At 44.9% G+C, this 12,801-nt stretch overlaps 1 protein-coding gene across 11 annotated transcripts in view; it reads right to left on the minus strand.

The window, feature by feature from the left end:
- CCDC85A (coiled-coil domain containing 85A) overlaps positions 1 to 12,801 on the minus strand; it is a 175,694-nt gene that overhangs the window by 67,812 nt on the left and 95,081 nt on the right. For 8 of the 11 annotated variants that reach the window (XM_040553373.1, XM_040553372.1, XM_040553368.1 and 5 more), the window contains exons 1-2: positions 10,392 to 10,913; positions 7,101 to 8,016 (exon numbers count right to left, since the gene is read on the minus strand). In XM_040553373.1, coding sequence (XP_040409307.1) covers positions 7,101 to 8,016; positions 10,392 to 10,610 — 1,135 coding nt within the window. In that variant the 5' untranslated portion in view covers positions 10,611 to 10,913. Of the gene's footprint in view, positions 1 to 7,100; positions 8,017 to 10,391; positions 10,914 to 11,461; positions 11,625 to 12,801 lie in introns of those variants that run through there. The other 3 variants (XM_040553369.1, XM_040553370.1, XM_040553371.1) reach the window with 1 other exon arrangement.

Below are 12,801 nucleotides of genomic sequence, written 5' to 3' on the forward strand. Positions count from 1 at the left end.
GACTGCCGTTGTGCTCTGTATCATTTCATAGCAGCGATAGCTTGGCTAGTCTGCCAGTGTGGCTTAAGAGTTTAGTTACAATTGAGTATCCTCCTAAAGCACTCTTCCAAATTCCACAGCACAGTGCTCTATCAGTTTTTCTTTACTAAGGCTTAATAGCGCAGTTATCTTCAGACAGACAAGAACATCAACACTTACACAGCAGTCTCTTCTACAGCTTCAAGTGTGAGGTTGTGGGAAAGCCAATCATACCACAAGCATCACATAATTCAGTCGTAGACCTTTCACCAGTGTGGCTGTTAAGTGTAAGGCATACTTCTTTCTGCGTTAAGAAGCAAAGCTCAGTGTTTCAGTCCTAGCTCATTCTCTGAATAGAGTCCACTCATTAACTATTCAAAAAGAACGTACCGACAAGATTTATATCAAGATCATTACTTGAAGATAATTCTCAATGTTCTCTCAGTAACTATATAGCAGTGTGTATGACAATAAGACCTAAGACAAGCTATGCTTCAGTTTATTAATTAAAACATGACTTACTAGCTCAGAGACTAATGAATTTTTCGTTGCTAGCGACATTTCTTATGTACACAAAGCTTTATTATACCTCATTAAATACCCTATAATTGGGAATGCCTCACTGTCCTGCAACACCTGTCACTGTCTATGCACTTTGCGTGTGAATGATGGTATAAAATTTTAACCCCATGCTACACTGACTGCTGTGCTCTTCCCTAGTTATTAAACCAATCAGCTCCAGTCCCTACACAACCTGCAGCAATTCTCTATTATTAACTTCCTAATAATTTAAAAAAAAAAAATCTCAAAAACCATTCCATTAATAGATAAAATGGAAAAAAAAATAACAGGACATCTTTTAGTAAAAGCACATAGTATATCCTACAAGGCTCAAGTACTTAAATAAGCAACACTTACCAAGAATTATTATTATAATATTCTAACTCTGCATTAGAATTGTCAAATTCTCTGTCTCTGGCAATTTAATCACTGTAATATTTTAATATATACTTTACTACAATAAAATCAAATCACAGTAACTCAGGAAGCTGTGCACAAGACAAGGTCACGTAAGGTCCTGTCCTCAAATTAAAGGTACTCTCTCCTAGCAAGGACTCAGACAAGGCTTTGATGTGAGGACTCTCCATTCCAGCACAAAAAAATAAAAAAATTCTGCCCACCTATTGCAAGAAGACAACACTAACTGCCCTCCAAGCTCTTGATGATTCTCCTGCTGATGTAAAGGCAAATGTCTTGCATCTTGACCAAACAGGAAAAATAAGCTTTTCTATTTTTTTAAGTACATGCTGAAACAAGCTCCTACTCACCACTCAGGAAATAAGTTAATTTTAAAAACATACGTTGAATAAACTGAAAAACCAATACATCCCAGGTGTAACAATAATGGAGTCAGGGGATGAGCCCAAGGGCTGGCCTGCAGAGTGCTTGTCAAGACACTGTCAGTAGTGGCCATGATCTACTGTTAGCCTTTCACCTCTGGAGGTCCTTGCTCAGGCGTCAGAGAGGTTCCAGCAGACTCAGAGCCAGCCGGCAGAGCCACTGACCTCCCCTTTTCACTGCCTAATGCCTGCAGCAAGGGCACAGCTCGAAGGTCTGAAGGGAGAGCTGCTGGCAGGGCTGCCCCCAGGCCTCTGTCACTACAGCATGACACAACAAGCAGGGAACAAGTACCTGGCTCCCTGGCAGCAGCTGTACACTTGTCAGTTCACGCCTACCTTATCACACACGCAGCCGTCGCAGGCTAGCTCAGACCCTGTTCTAAAAGGCACGTGGTGTGCTGGTGGTGATTTAAGGACAGCATACCCCATGTAGGAACCTCCTGCCTGCTCTGGTACTCGTAGTGAAAGGGCTACTGCCTCCAAAGACAGGCTGAATTAGCATGAAGTCCTTACTGCAAAACCAGCATCGTGTAGCACGACATGCCATCTAGGAGAAAAAGGATGGAAGTATAAAACCTCTAAGTGGTGACTTCGCAGACAGTGCTACGTATCACACGTGGCTGTGGTTTACTTGTAGCCCCGTAATGGGTGGTGTTCAGCTGTTCTGCTGAATCCTTGCTACGCTTCCACCATAACGTGTGATACCACTGCATCACGGCATCAAACAGACAGCAGCAGAAGCAAACCTCTGCAGTCAGCCTGGTCTGAATGCCCCAAACCTTTCAGCAATTGGAGTGCTGGAACATCCATACAACTGTTTGAAACAAGACAAGTTTCTTTACAAAGGGGCTTCAGTCTTTTTATTAACATATCAATACTTTTGCTGGAAAGATGATTCACCACACACTAAAATATTTACACCCAAACTGGTTTTGTCAGTGAAGTTAAGGATACGTAAGTGTAAACTGTTCCCACAAGCCCTACGTGAGTTTCTAGGAGGTTCATCATTTTGGTATTATAAGCCACATTTTCAACCTGACCAATTACTCCACAAAAAAGTGAGTTTGGTAATAAACACAGCATGTTCTAATCACATACACATTCACATATCATGCCCCAGTTCTCTTACAGCATGTGATAACTAAAACTGACTGACAAGTCTGATGCAAAACCTATGGAATTCAATTGAAAGACTCTCATTGACATAAAAGTTTCAGAGCTCTACAATTAAAATAATAAATGTCTGAAATAAACAGTAGATAAATTCATACTGACAAGCAAAAAATTCAATCCATCCTGTAGCCTTGGCTTACACAACCGATTGCTCTCAGGAATAAGCAATGCTGTATCAGGTCTCACGTGGCAGATGTACAGTAGTGGGTGCCATCGGGAAAGCTCAAGTTACACGCAGTGTTGTGCACTGTATTCATGACAGGCAAATTACTTCCATTTCAACTGTAAGAAAAATAATGCGAGTAAAGCTACGCAGAATGACATCATTTCACTGTTTGGCCAGCAGGATGTGAGCTATTTCCACTGAGAGGGTATCAGTTAATTCAGTAACATTAGTACAAGTTTTCTCTCACTTCAGCCATACTGCAGTTCCCTCTTTGTACTCAGCGCAGCAAAATAAAAGTGTTTTCTTATTTTATTTTCCTCGTAAGAAGTACATTTATAGCAGGAATTGTTCAAGATTGAAGCCAACTTTAACTTACAAATACTCTTGTTCAAGAGGTGCTGCTGCATCTGTTCTCCCAGCCCTCACACCTCCCGTGGTACGTACAGTGTTAGTCAGCAGTTTTACAGCTCTTCATTAATAACCTCAGCAGGAAGCAAAAAGCATGTATGAAAGCCTTCTGATATTTTCCCTTCACATAAAAGTCAAAGCCCAGGGTAAAACAAAGGACTGCTTAAAATAGAAAGTTTACAATAAATTGCTTGGAATAAAAAACACCACTTAGATTGCAAATGCTGAAAGCACATTAATTTATACAGAGGCACTTACACCCCACGTATTTGTGTCAAAGTTAAAGACTGTCATCTATTATTCTAGAGCATAAATGCTCTCTATAAAACATTGTTACCACTGGTATTTTCTCTTCTAATTTCAGCAGTCTTTCTATCCCAAATACCTCTGTGCTCATTAGCCAGAACACTCGAGTGATCACAGCAAAAGACAGTTATCATGTTTTATGTGGGTGGGGCCTTTAAAAAAAGGAAATACATGTTTTCTATTAGTAACCATCAAGCCAAACTTAGCTTTCAGACACCATTTTCTGTCACTCCAAAAGTTGAGGATACACGTTTCAGAAGAATGTGTCAAATACTGCACTAAGTTACCTTTTTTTTTTTCCTTTTTTAAAGCTTTATAAATCTTATCAATGAAAAGTGAACTGTCATACAAGGAAAAATGACAAGAGCAAACCTTTGAGAATAGAAAATGAAGAAAATTATGAAAGAAAATGTTATCACCTCATCCTTTATTCCTTCAGCTGTTCCTAAGGACAAAAGAGAGCTTCCAACCTGCTGTAACTTCTTGTTGTACCTCATAACAGCCTGAAATACTCATGAGGCCGAAATGACTAATGCATATACCATATTCTGTAAAGCAGACTTTAGCTACGCATCCCATTTCTGATGCCACTGTAATATTACATTGAAATGAATCTAGCTTGAGAGTTTGACCACAACCTGCAATGATTCTAACTCCATCCCGTGTGTGTTTACACATGAGGTTCTGGTAGAGAAAACCATACGTTACTGAATACATTGGTTCCCCATGGTCACACAGGTGCTAACAAGACAAGAATTTAGGGCAAACAGGAGGTGTTAACAATGTATGGGAGCCCTCATTCCAACAGAAGTAGCTAGGCTGTTAGCATACATGCTTTCTAATTAGGAATAGCAATTTCAGGTAGACAGCATAGTACTTTCAAGAATGAGGTTTGATGTGCAGAGGAATACCTTCCCCTCTCAAATGTGATTTGGAGTCGAGTTAAGACCAACGGAGACCGGCCAGCCCTCTACTGAGTTTCTTAAGTTCTGATTACATCATTTTATATATTTATAAGTCAGAAGATTTTAGTCTTTGCTAGCCATCATTAGGATCACAAACACTTCACCCTTGTGGCTCAGACAAGTGTCAGAGCACAAGTACAATTTGCCCTGCAAGACAACCACATAGGCGTGCAAATGCCTCCTAGGTAGCTACACTCCAAACTTTACAATAAACTAGGTTTCACCAACATGACATAATTTACTTACTACACAATTTTAGGATAAGAATCAAGAATATCATCCTTTTACATTTCTCATCAGAATTTCCAAGCTGTATTTTCCTAAGTTCCTCACAGCAGATGCCAAAAAAAACAAACACCTCAATGCACAGCTCCCCACCTATAATCAAGTGGCAGGTTCATGCAAACAGGTATACAAGAAGTGTGTAATCAAGATATACATATTGCTTTCCCAACAATAACAAGTGATGACAGCCAGTACTTTTACCATGTTCACGTTAACTGTTCTTCCCTGTGTTTACAGTGTCTGACAGCAACAAAACCCCCAAACCCCCCAATCAGCCTAGCTGTGAGGACCAAGTATTTTCCTGAAGTTTAAGGCTGGTTCCTCACAGCAAAGCTGTCAGTTTCCACCACCAACCAAAGGGAGTCCAAGGTCAGACCAATGCCAGAAGTAAACCTCACAGCTAACATCTGTCCCATGCCTGCATCAAGTTATACAAATATGAAAGAAGAGACATTTGACAACTCACTGGTGAGCCAAGTCCTCTGCAAAAATGATTATATTAAGAGCAGGACAGGCAAAACTCTGATTAAAGTCAATAAACAGACTCCCAAATCAGCAGCTGCCATCTCCAGCTCCTTGTGGCTCGAGTCCAAGTTGTACATCAATGAAATACTCTGCACAAAGGACGCCAGTCATCTCACGTTTAAAGTAACAACTGCTTTCACTGGTAATAATGTGGCTGTGTTCTCAGCAAGACTATTCGGATCAAGAAAACCAACCCATCAGAAAACCCATCATGCTGGGAACAGAGAAAAAACATATCTTTGTCTGCAACTGAATTTTAAAAATAAATACCTAAAACCTTACATCACCTTTCTACATTATCAGCAAGTGTGATTAAGAAGCCACCTTTCTGGTTCCATACTTCACTCTACTTACAGTCAGGTCAATTTACTCATTTTAAACAGAAAGAACTGAATGAAGTACAGTATTTAAAGCAAGTTTTACAAGACCAACTTTTAAAAGGTATGTGTTACACATCTTCGCAAAGTTGTCAAGCACTCTTATTAATCGTTTTAAAATGTTTTAGAAGTGCATGAGAAGTCTCTAACACTTACCACTTTGGGGTGTGTCAGCCCTGTCAAATATATCCATTTCACTACTAGGAATCTGGATTTGTCCCTACAGAGCAGGTTAACTGAAGGCATTCTGTAAGCTAAGATAATCATCATAGATAAAACGGACAGATGTGAGAGAGCAACATGATAAATGGTGAGGACAGCACCCGGCACACGGCTCACTCCATCTCCCATGCAGATCCAACTAGTGCTCGGTTCCACCGATGTCAACACAACTTCTTGCAGCTGCTTATAAAATGTAAACACGTGAACTCCATCCAAGACCATTTACTAAGGCAAAATACTCACTTCAGAGCATGCCTTCAAATCTTCTGTAAAGGTCTGAGAAATAGGTTTTCATGTATACAAGATGGTAATTTCCTTTATGAAAACATCTCAAAGCACAAAGAAAAAACTGGAGCAGACTACAGAACTTCTACTAAATCTACAAAAAGTTATTCCAGCAGCACAGTAGGATGTTTGAACTTTGTAGTCATTTCATTTGCTGTATTTCATTCCTTTCAATAGTGTCATAACTGTCAGGCTTTCAAAACACTGAAATATTTGAATTGCGACTATCTTAAAAAAGTAGTTAATTGCAATCACTGAGGATACACAGCTCTTAGAAGCCGGCCTGTTTGTTGGGCATTTTTCTGAAGTGCAGCAGTAACACCATCACACATATAAAGCACCCTAAGATCCTCCTTCATTTTTTTGATTTATTATAATTAAACACTGCAAAGCCCCAACTTTGCATAAGCTGCAGAAGGTATTAGATTCATTTATACTGAGCCTCACTCGTCATCTGGGTTCTTTCCAAAGTTTATGAGAAAAAGATATAGGAAGCCTTCCACCAATAAATGGGAATTTTTACAATCGTGAAAGCCTCAGACGAACTAGGTTGGGGTGGAAGTGAAACAGGAGATATTCACCTCCACTCCGCTGACTCAAACATAGGCAAGACAAGAAACATAAGCATCTCCCCTCTAACCAACATAAACATAAATCTACCTAGGGACAGGCAGTTTACACCTACCAGCCACAGAGCAGGCTCAAGGCCACGAGCTGTTTCTCTATACCTTACAGACAAACACTCGAGATCCACTTCTCCATTTTTAAAATCCACCCAACAGCTACTGGACAGGCAAACAGGTACACTCTGATTAATTCACTTGCTACAGGAATAATGCTAACACTAGACTTGTTGCCTTTCATTTCATATTAAAAAAAACATATATTCCTTTTCCATTAACATCTGAAATACCGCGGAAACTGCCTTAATAGTTTTCAGAGCACATTTTCCCTAAGTTTATCGACCCACCATTCATTCCGTTGTATATACTTCTGTGGTGAGGGGAGAGGTCATCTGTTACTTGTCTCCTGAGGGTACCTTCTCTGCTGCCTCCGCTGAGATGTTTGAGATGCTCCGGGCTCCCTCCATAGTGTTGTTTGAGATGCTCAGGGCTCGTACCCCTCACTTTGTGGAGATGTTCTGTACTTCCGCTCTGTGTGTGCTTTTGAAGATGATCTGGGCTGCTACTGCTGTGCTTTTGATGCTCAGGACTGCTACCAGGCCTCTGCTTTTGAAAGTGTTCAGGGCTACTACTCAAAACATGCTTTGGGAGAGTTTCTGGACTGCTACTGCTGTGCTTTTGTTGTTCAGGTGCTTTGACAATGGTTTTGTGATGCTCTGGACTTGGTCCTTTCAGGTGATGATCAGGACTGCCAGAACCCCTTGGCTTCTGGAGGTGCTCGGGGCTGATACTCCTGTGCTTCTGATGCTCAGGGCTTCCTTCACCCCGAGTTTTTTGGAGATGTTCTGGACTAGTACTTGGATGATGTTTATGATGATCCGGACTGTCTGTACTTCCCGTGCTAGAAGTGCTACTGCCGTCGCCGACATCTCTTATGTAAGCACTCGTTGCAGTTAATTGGCATAGGCTGATTTGGCTGTCAATAGAGCTCCGGCTGCCCGCTCCACCACTCTTCTCCTCATCCAGCAACACACACAGTTCTTTCAGCTCCAGGTTCTCCTTAACCACTTCTTCTTGTCTCACCTCCAATTCCTTCAGCTTCTGTAAGTATAAGGCAACCTCTTTGTGCATAACGCTCGCGCTATATCTGCCCAATCTCTGCCACTCACGGGACACCTTCTTGCCTTTCTGCCTGTCATCATCCAGAAAGCAGCAAAGGTCTCTCAGTTCTTGGTTATCTTCCTGCAGCTTCTGATTGATATCCTTTAAAAGGAAAGAGAATCATGACAGGGAAGTGTTTAAAAGAATCAACGTTATACCATCACATTATACAAGCCAGTGCCATAAACCCAACATCTAAGCACTCAAGCAAGGCATAAATAATTGTGTAGATCTGGCATACAATATCATGCTTTAAACAAAGCTGCTGCCCAGTAAAAAAATGAATATAGCATAGAGCTAATCCTGAAGGATTCAAAGACTAACTTCTGATACAGCATAAAAATGTTGTGTGTTTAATTCATGTTCATCCTAAATATCAGAATAATTTAGGTCCCAAATTGGGCAAAGATCACAAGCTCTCTCATGAGGATCTCATTCCCTTGAGAAATATTCACATGCGAGTTACTGCTGAATAAAACCATAAGGTACATCAGAAATTGTAATCTCAATTATTAACATTTATAGTCCCTATTCCCTAAAGCATATTCACATTAAAAAGTGAGCGTTTCAGAGATTTAAGATATTTGGGTTTTGTTTGATTTCACTTCAGATTTCCATAAGAGAACCTTGTCAATCACCACTTTACCAGCCTTGCTTCAACCACTCTGAAATAACTAATCTGCTTTAACAGATTTTTCACTCCTAATAAAACAAAGAACGTGATTCCACACCCTTCTCTAAGCAAGGAACCATCTGAAGCAAAAACGTTCAAGCTATTACTATAAGCAGAATAACATGCCAAAGAAAATATTTTCACTATTTCATGTTCCTAGTTCTACTAAACTGGCTTGTGACCATATTTATCTTTCTCTTATTTAACCGTTCATCCATCCTTATGTACAATATTACAAGTAGAGATTAGTCGCAATTGTCAAAAATTTAGCCTTACGAAAAGCCCATTTTAGCACAGTTTCTTCAGAAAATGAAGCTTCTGCAACGCCACCAGATGTGTGTGCATGCACACGTGCATTTGATCCTCTCAGAACAACTTGGAACTTGAGTGATATCAACCCAGATTCAGCAAAGGAGAAATCTCAATGAGGCTACACAGTAGCCTCAAAAAATCTATGCTGGAGAGAAGTATTTAAAATGATCCCATAGTAGAACAGAAGAGTTCGTGTGGAAGCCCTCAATTCATCAGGCAGAAGCAGGAGGTACTGCGACCAGGCATCGCTGGTCACCGTTCCTCACAGCCCCATTCTTTCACTTGGGACAAAGGAGGGCTTAAAGCCTTGTTTTCCCAAATTCCTTTCAGAAGTTCCAGCTGAGGCAGCTGAACAAATGGAGGAAGTTAAACATCACTTAGGGAGTTGAGCATGGAGAGAAGGATTTGTCACTCCTTCCTACACATCTTGGTGTGTCCTGTTACTTATCCAGCAGATAAATAAATCCATACAATGGCACAACACCTTCATACAGAGCTCGGAGAAAGACACTGTTGTTGTAATTTAACTCGGTTTTAAAACATGAGATCTGTTTTTACCGACGTGCTGTCACTGACAGGTCTCACCCGCAGACACCATGTATTCTCAGTAGGCAGAGGGGACTCATACAGACACCCTCGCACTTTCCGGAACGGGAAAACCTGGGAGACAGGAACAGTCTTCCCCCACATGCTATTTATCTTACGTCATCCTACTATCAAGGACGCTTTCTCAATAATTTACTTGTCTACAGCCACCCTGCAGATCAAGATTGCTGTTCTAACATACTCTCACATAAAAATGCTAAAGCCCCCACTGCCTCTGGGTCTTCTCCCCTTCCCTCCGACTTCACCTCACCAAAGGAATTTCAGAAAACGATCTCACTACTCAAAGCAGCGAGACAGAAGGTTTTTGCAGTCATGCCTGCCTTGAGCTAACTCTCTGGGTCTGTAATGCACCTGTACATGCTACAGCAGGGTAATTACCTGTAAGCAGTCACACTCTCTCCCCAACCATGGGAAGCACAGAAGGAAACATTAGGGACTATGATTCTCATTCAAGCAGAGAGCTAAATCAAGAAGGGATAAATCGTTACAGACTTGGTCTGCCTCTTGGCCACAGAAGATGCCACTGATGGTGGCATGATCAGAGATGCATTACCATCAGATGCCCTCCTCACCCAGCAAACTGTGGACTGCTTCTGGTCACCTCCAGCCAAGCCCCAGGGTTTCCCACCACCTGCATACCCCGCATCCTGGACATGGCCGGCTCTCTGAGCAGCCTGCCGGGCTACCCGACAGTTCAGTAAGCCATCCTAAAACAGCGACTGCAAGCTGCATAACACAAGCAAAGGGTTTTGGATGCCTGCGGCTCCGCACACTGGGATCTTTCGCACGCACCCGACGGCGCCGCTTAACCCGGCTGCGACCCAGCAGGGCCAGCTCCGCTAAGGGCGACACGGCACGGCACGGCACGGCACGGCCCGGGCGCTACCTTGAGGCCGCGGATCTCGCCCAGGTGCAGCTGGAGGCGGCGGTTCACCTCGCGGATGAGGTTGCTGTGGTCCAGCATCGCGCTCATCTTCTCGGCCTCGGCGCGGCGCAGGCTGCGGATCAGCTCCTCCTTGCTCCACTTGAGCAGCTCCTCGTCCGACACCTTGGACAGGTCCTCGGCCGCCGCCGCCCCGCAACTTTCCGCCGCCACTTTGGCCATGGCGGCGGCCGGGGGGCACCCCGCCGCGGGGGGCGGCCGGGGCTCGCGAGGGGGGCCCGTCGGGGCGCGGGCAGCGGCCGAACGGAGGAGGAGAAAGCGGGGGAGAAGCCGGGCAGCAAACTTCCCCGGTCGGGAAAGGAAAAGGTGAAAAAAGAGGAAAAAGAAAAAAGGAAGAAAAAAAAAAAAGCAGGAACGCCGCAAGCTCGGCTCTCTCCCGAAGCGCACGCTGTTGGCACGGCTCGGTTCCGGCCGGCACAGCTCGGTATGGCACGACACGGATCAGCACGGCAGGGCTCAGGCGGGCGCGCCACGCCGCCAGCTTTTCAGCGGGGCGCGCCGCCACGTGCGGGCCCGCGCGGGCGGAGCGGGGGCGTGGCCACGGCCGTGGGAGGGGCCGCGGGCGGGCCGCGGGCGGGGCCTGTCCCGGCGCTGTCCCGGCGGTCCGCGGGCGCCCCCTGCCGGCCCCGGGCCGCACGTACAGGAGGTTGGGGCTGCGGGGACCCGACCGCTCCGGGGTTCTCCTGCGCCCACCCGTCTCTTAAACCCTCTGAGATTCTTCCCAGTGTGACGAACAAAGCTTTGGATGAAAGCGTCTGAGCAGCCACAGCAACGATACAGTGAAAGGCCGCGAAGAGGGGCTGCCATCCCTTATGGCCACGCACCCCCCGCTGCTGCGCTACCAAGTACGGGCTGCCTCGGGACGAGGCAGCAGCAAGCACCGGCCTTCCTTACCCCCTCGCAGCCAGCAGTGTGCCAGCTGTACGGTCACACGATGCCACGTTTCTTACCAACAGGTAGCTGAGGAATGGCCGAGCAATGTTAGTCCGAAAGCTCCAAGGAAGAACACCCACCTGCCTTGGCCCGGCGGCGCTCCTGGGGCACAGCACCTCACAGCCCTTGTCGCGGGGTGCCACGGGAAGCCCGGACCTGAGCCCAGCAGCCTCGGGACCGCTGCCTTCCAGCGACGTGGAATGTCTCCACAAGTGCCTCGTGTCCGCGGGAGGTACGGCTTTCCTGCAGACACAAACATGAAAGGAGAATTCACAGAGCCATTAGGGAGAGTTTAATAAAGCCCAACTTAAAAAGTGTGGGGCAAATGTAACCCTAACGGTGGAACTAAGCACGTATGGAGTGAAACTAACCTGGAATATTTCGATGCAAAGAGGATCTAATTTCTCATGCACTCACGCCTGTGTAACAAGATCAAAACGAGAGCGCAAGGGGGACATAATTATTCCCATCTCTTGGCAGGTTTAAAACTTGACTTTTATAGTCTGCCTTGCTGCTCAAGTGCCAAGTACTTCCCTGTGCCTGCGCTACTCATCATCAGTGGTGATGCCCTGAAACAAACTCACTTTTTGCATTAAAGCTAATTTTTTGTCTTACTCCCCTGAATATTCCCATTCACAGGCTGAAGGGCAGAGACTAAGCAGATGGGCAAGGGGACTGCGACGCTGGGATGGCAGCAGCCTCTGTCCAGTGGCAAGGGGACCTGCAGTCTCCTTCCCTTTCAGCTCTTGTGATGCATGCCAAACGCTAGCAGCAAGGGGACCCGCATCCAGTTCCACCTCCAGAGCTGACCGTGGTTTGCCAACCACTGACATTTTCCCTGCTGTGCCCTGCTCGGCCCTGGACGCAGCTATTGTGCTGCTAATCCTCGCCGGCAGGTCCTCGAGGGCTAGCACCAGCTTTTCACTGCTGCCTGTAGGTTATCTACCACTTCACGTCTCCAATTGCTGAGTGGAGCCTGAGCACTGCCCTAACCAATAATAAATACATGGTGATTTTACAAACACTTCTCACTGGGTATCTCCAGTGAGGCCCTAAAGCTGTTCAATAGTTGTCTGCCAAAAATGTGTCACACAAAGGAATGCTTTCGTAGCCGTCACTTTACATAAAGATGGCTAAATTGTTTTTGTTCAGACTTTCCAAAAATATTTTTGAGCAGAGTTCAGACTTGAAAAATGTCATCTCCAAATTGGAAGGAAGTGGCAAGAGCTTTAAAAATGAAAAGTTCAAGTAATTTTAATTATAGTTGCTTCTAGACGTTCCACTCATCATTCGAGCGTCTGCAGAAGCCACCCAACGCAGCTTCGCCCACACTGGGCTGCTGCCTGGCCCCAGCTGGAGTTCACCACGGGCTCATCACCCATCCGTCCCGTCCCTTGGCAGAGCTCCAGCCCTCCCCGCT

Source organism: Cygnus olor, chromosome 3, assembly GCF_009769625.2.
Source record: "Cygnus olor isolate bCygOlo1 chromosome 3, bCygOlo1.pri.v2, whole genome shotgun sequence".
NCBI classification, from domain to species: Eukaryota; Metazoa; Chordata; class Aves; order Anseriformes; family Anatidae; genus Cygnus; species Cygnus olor.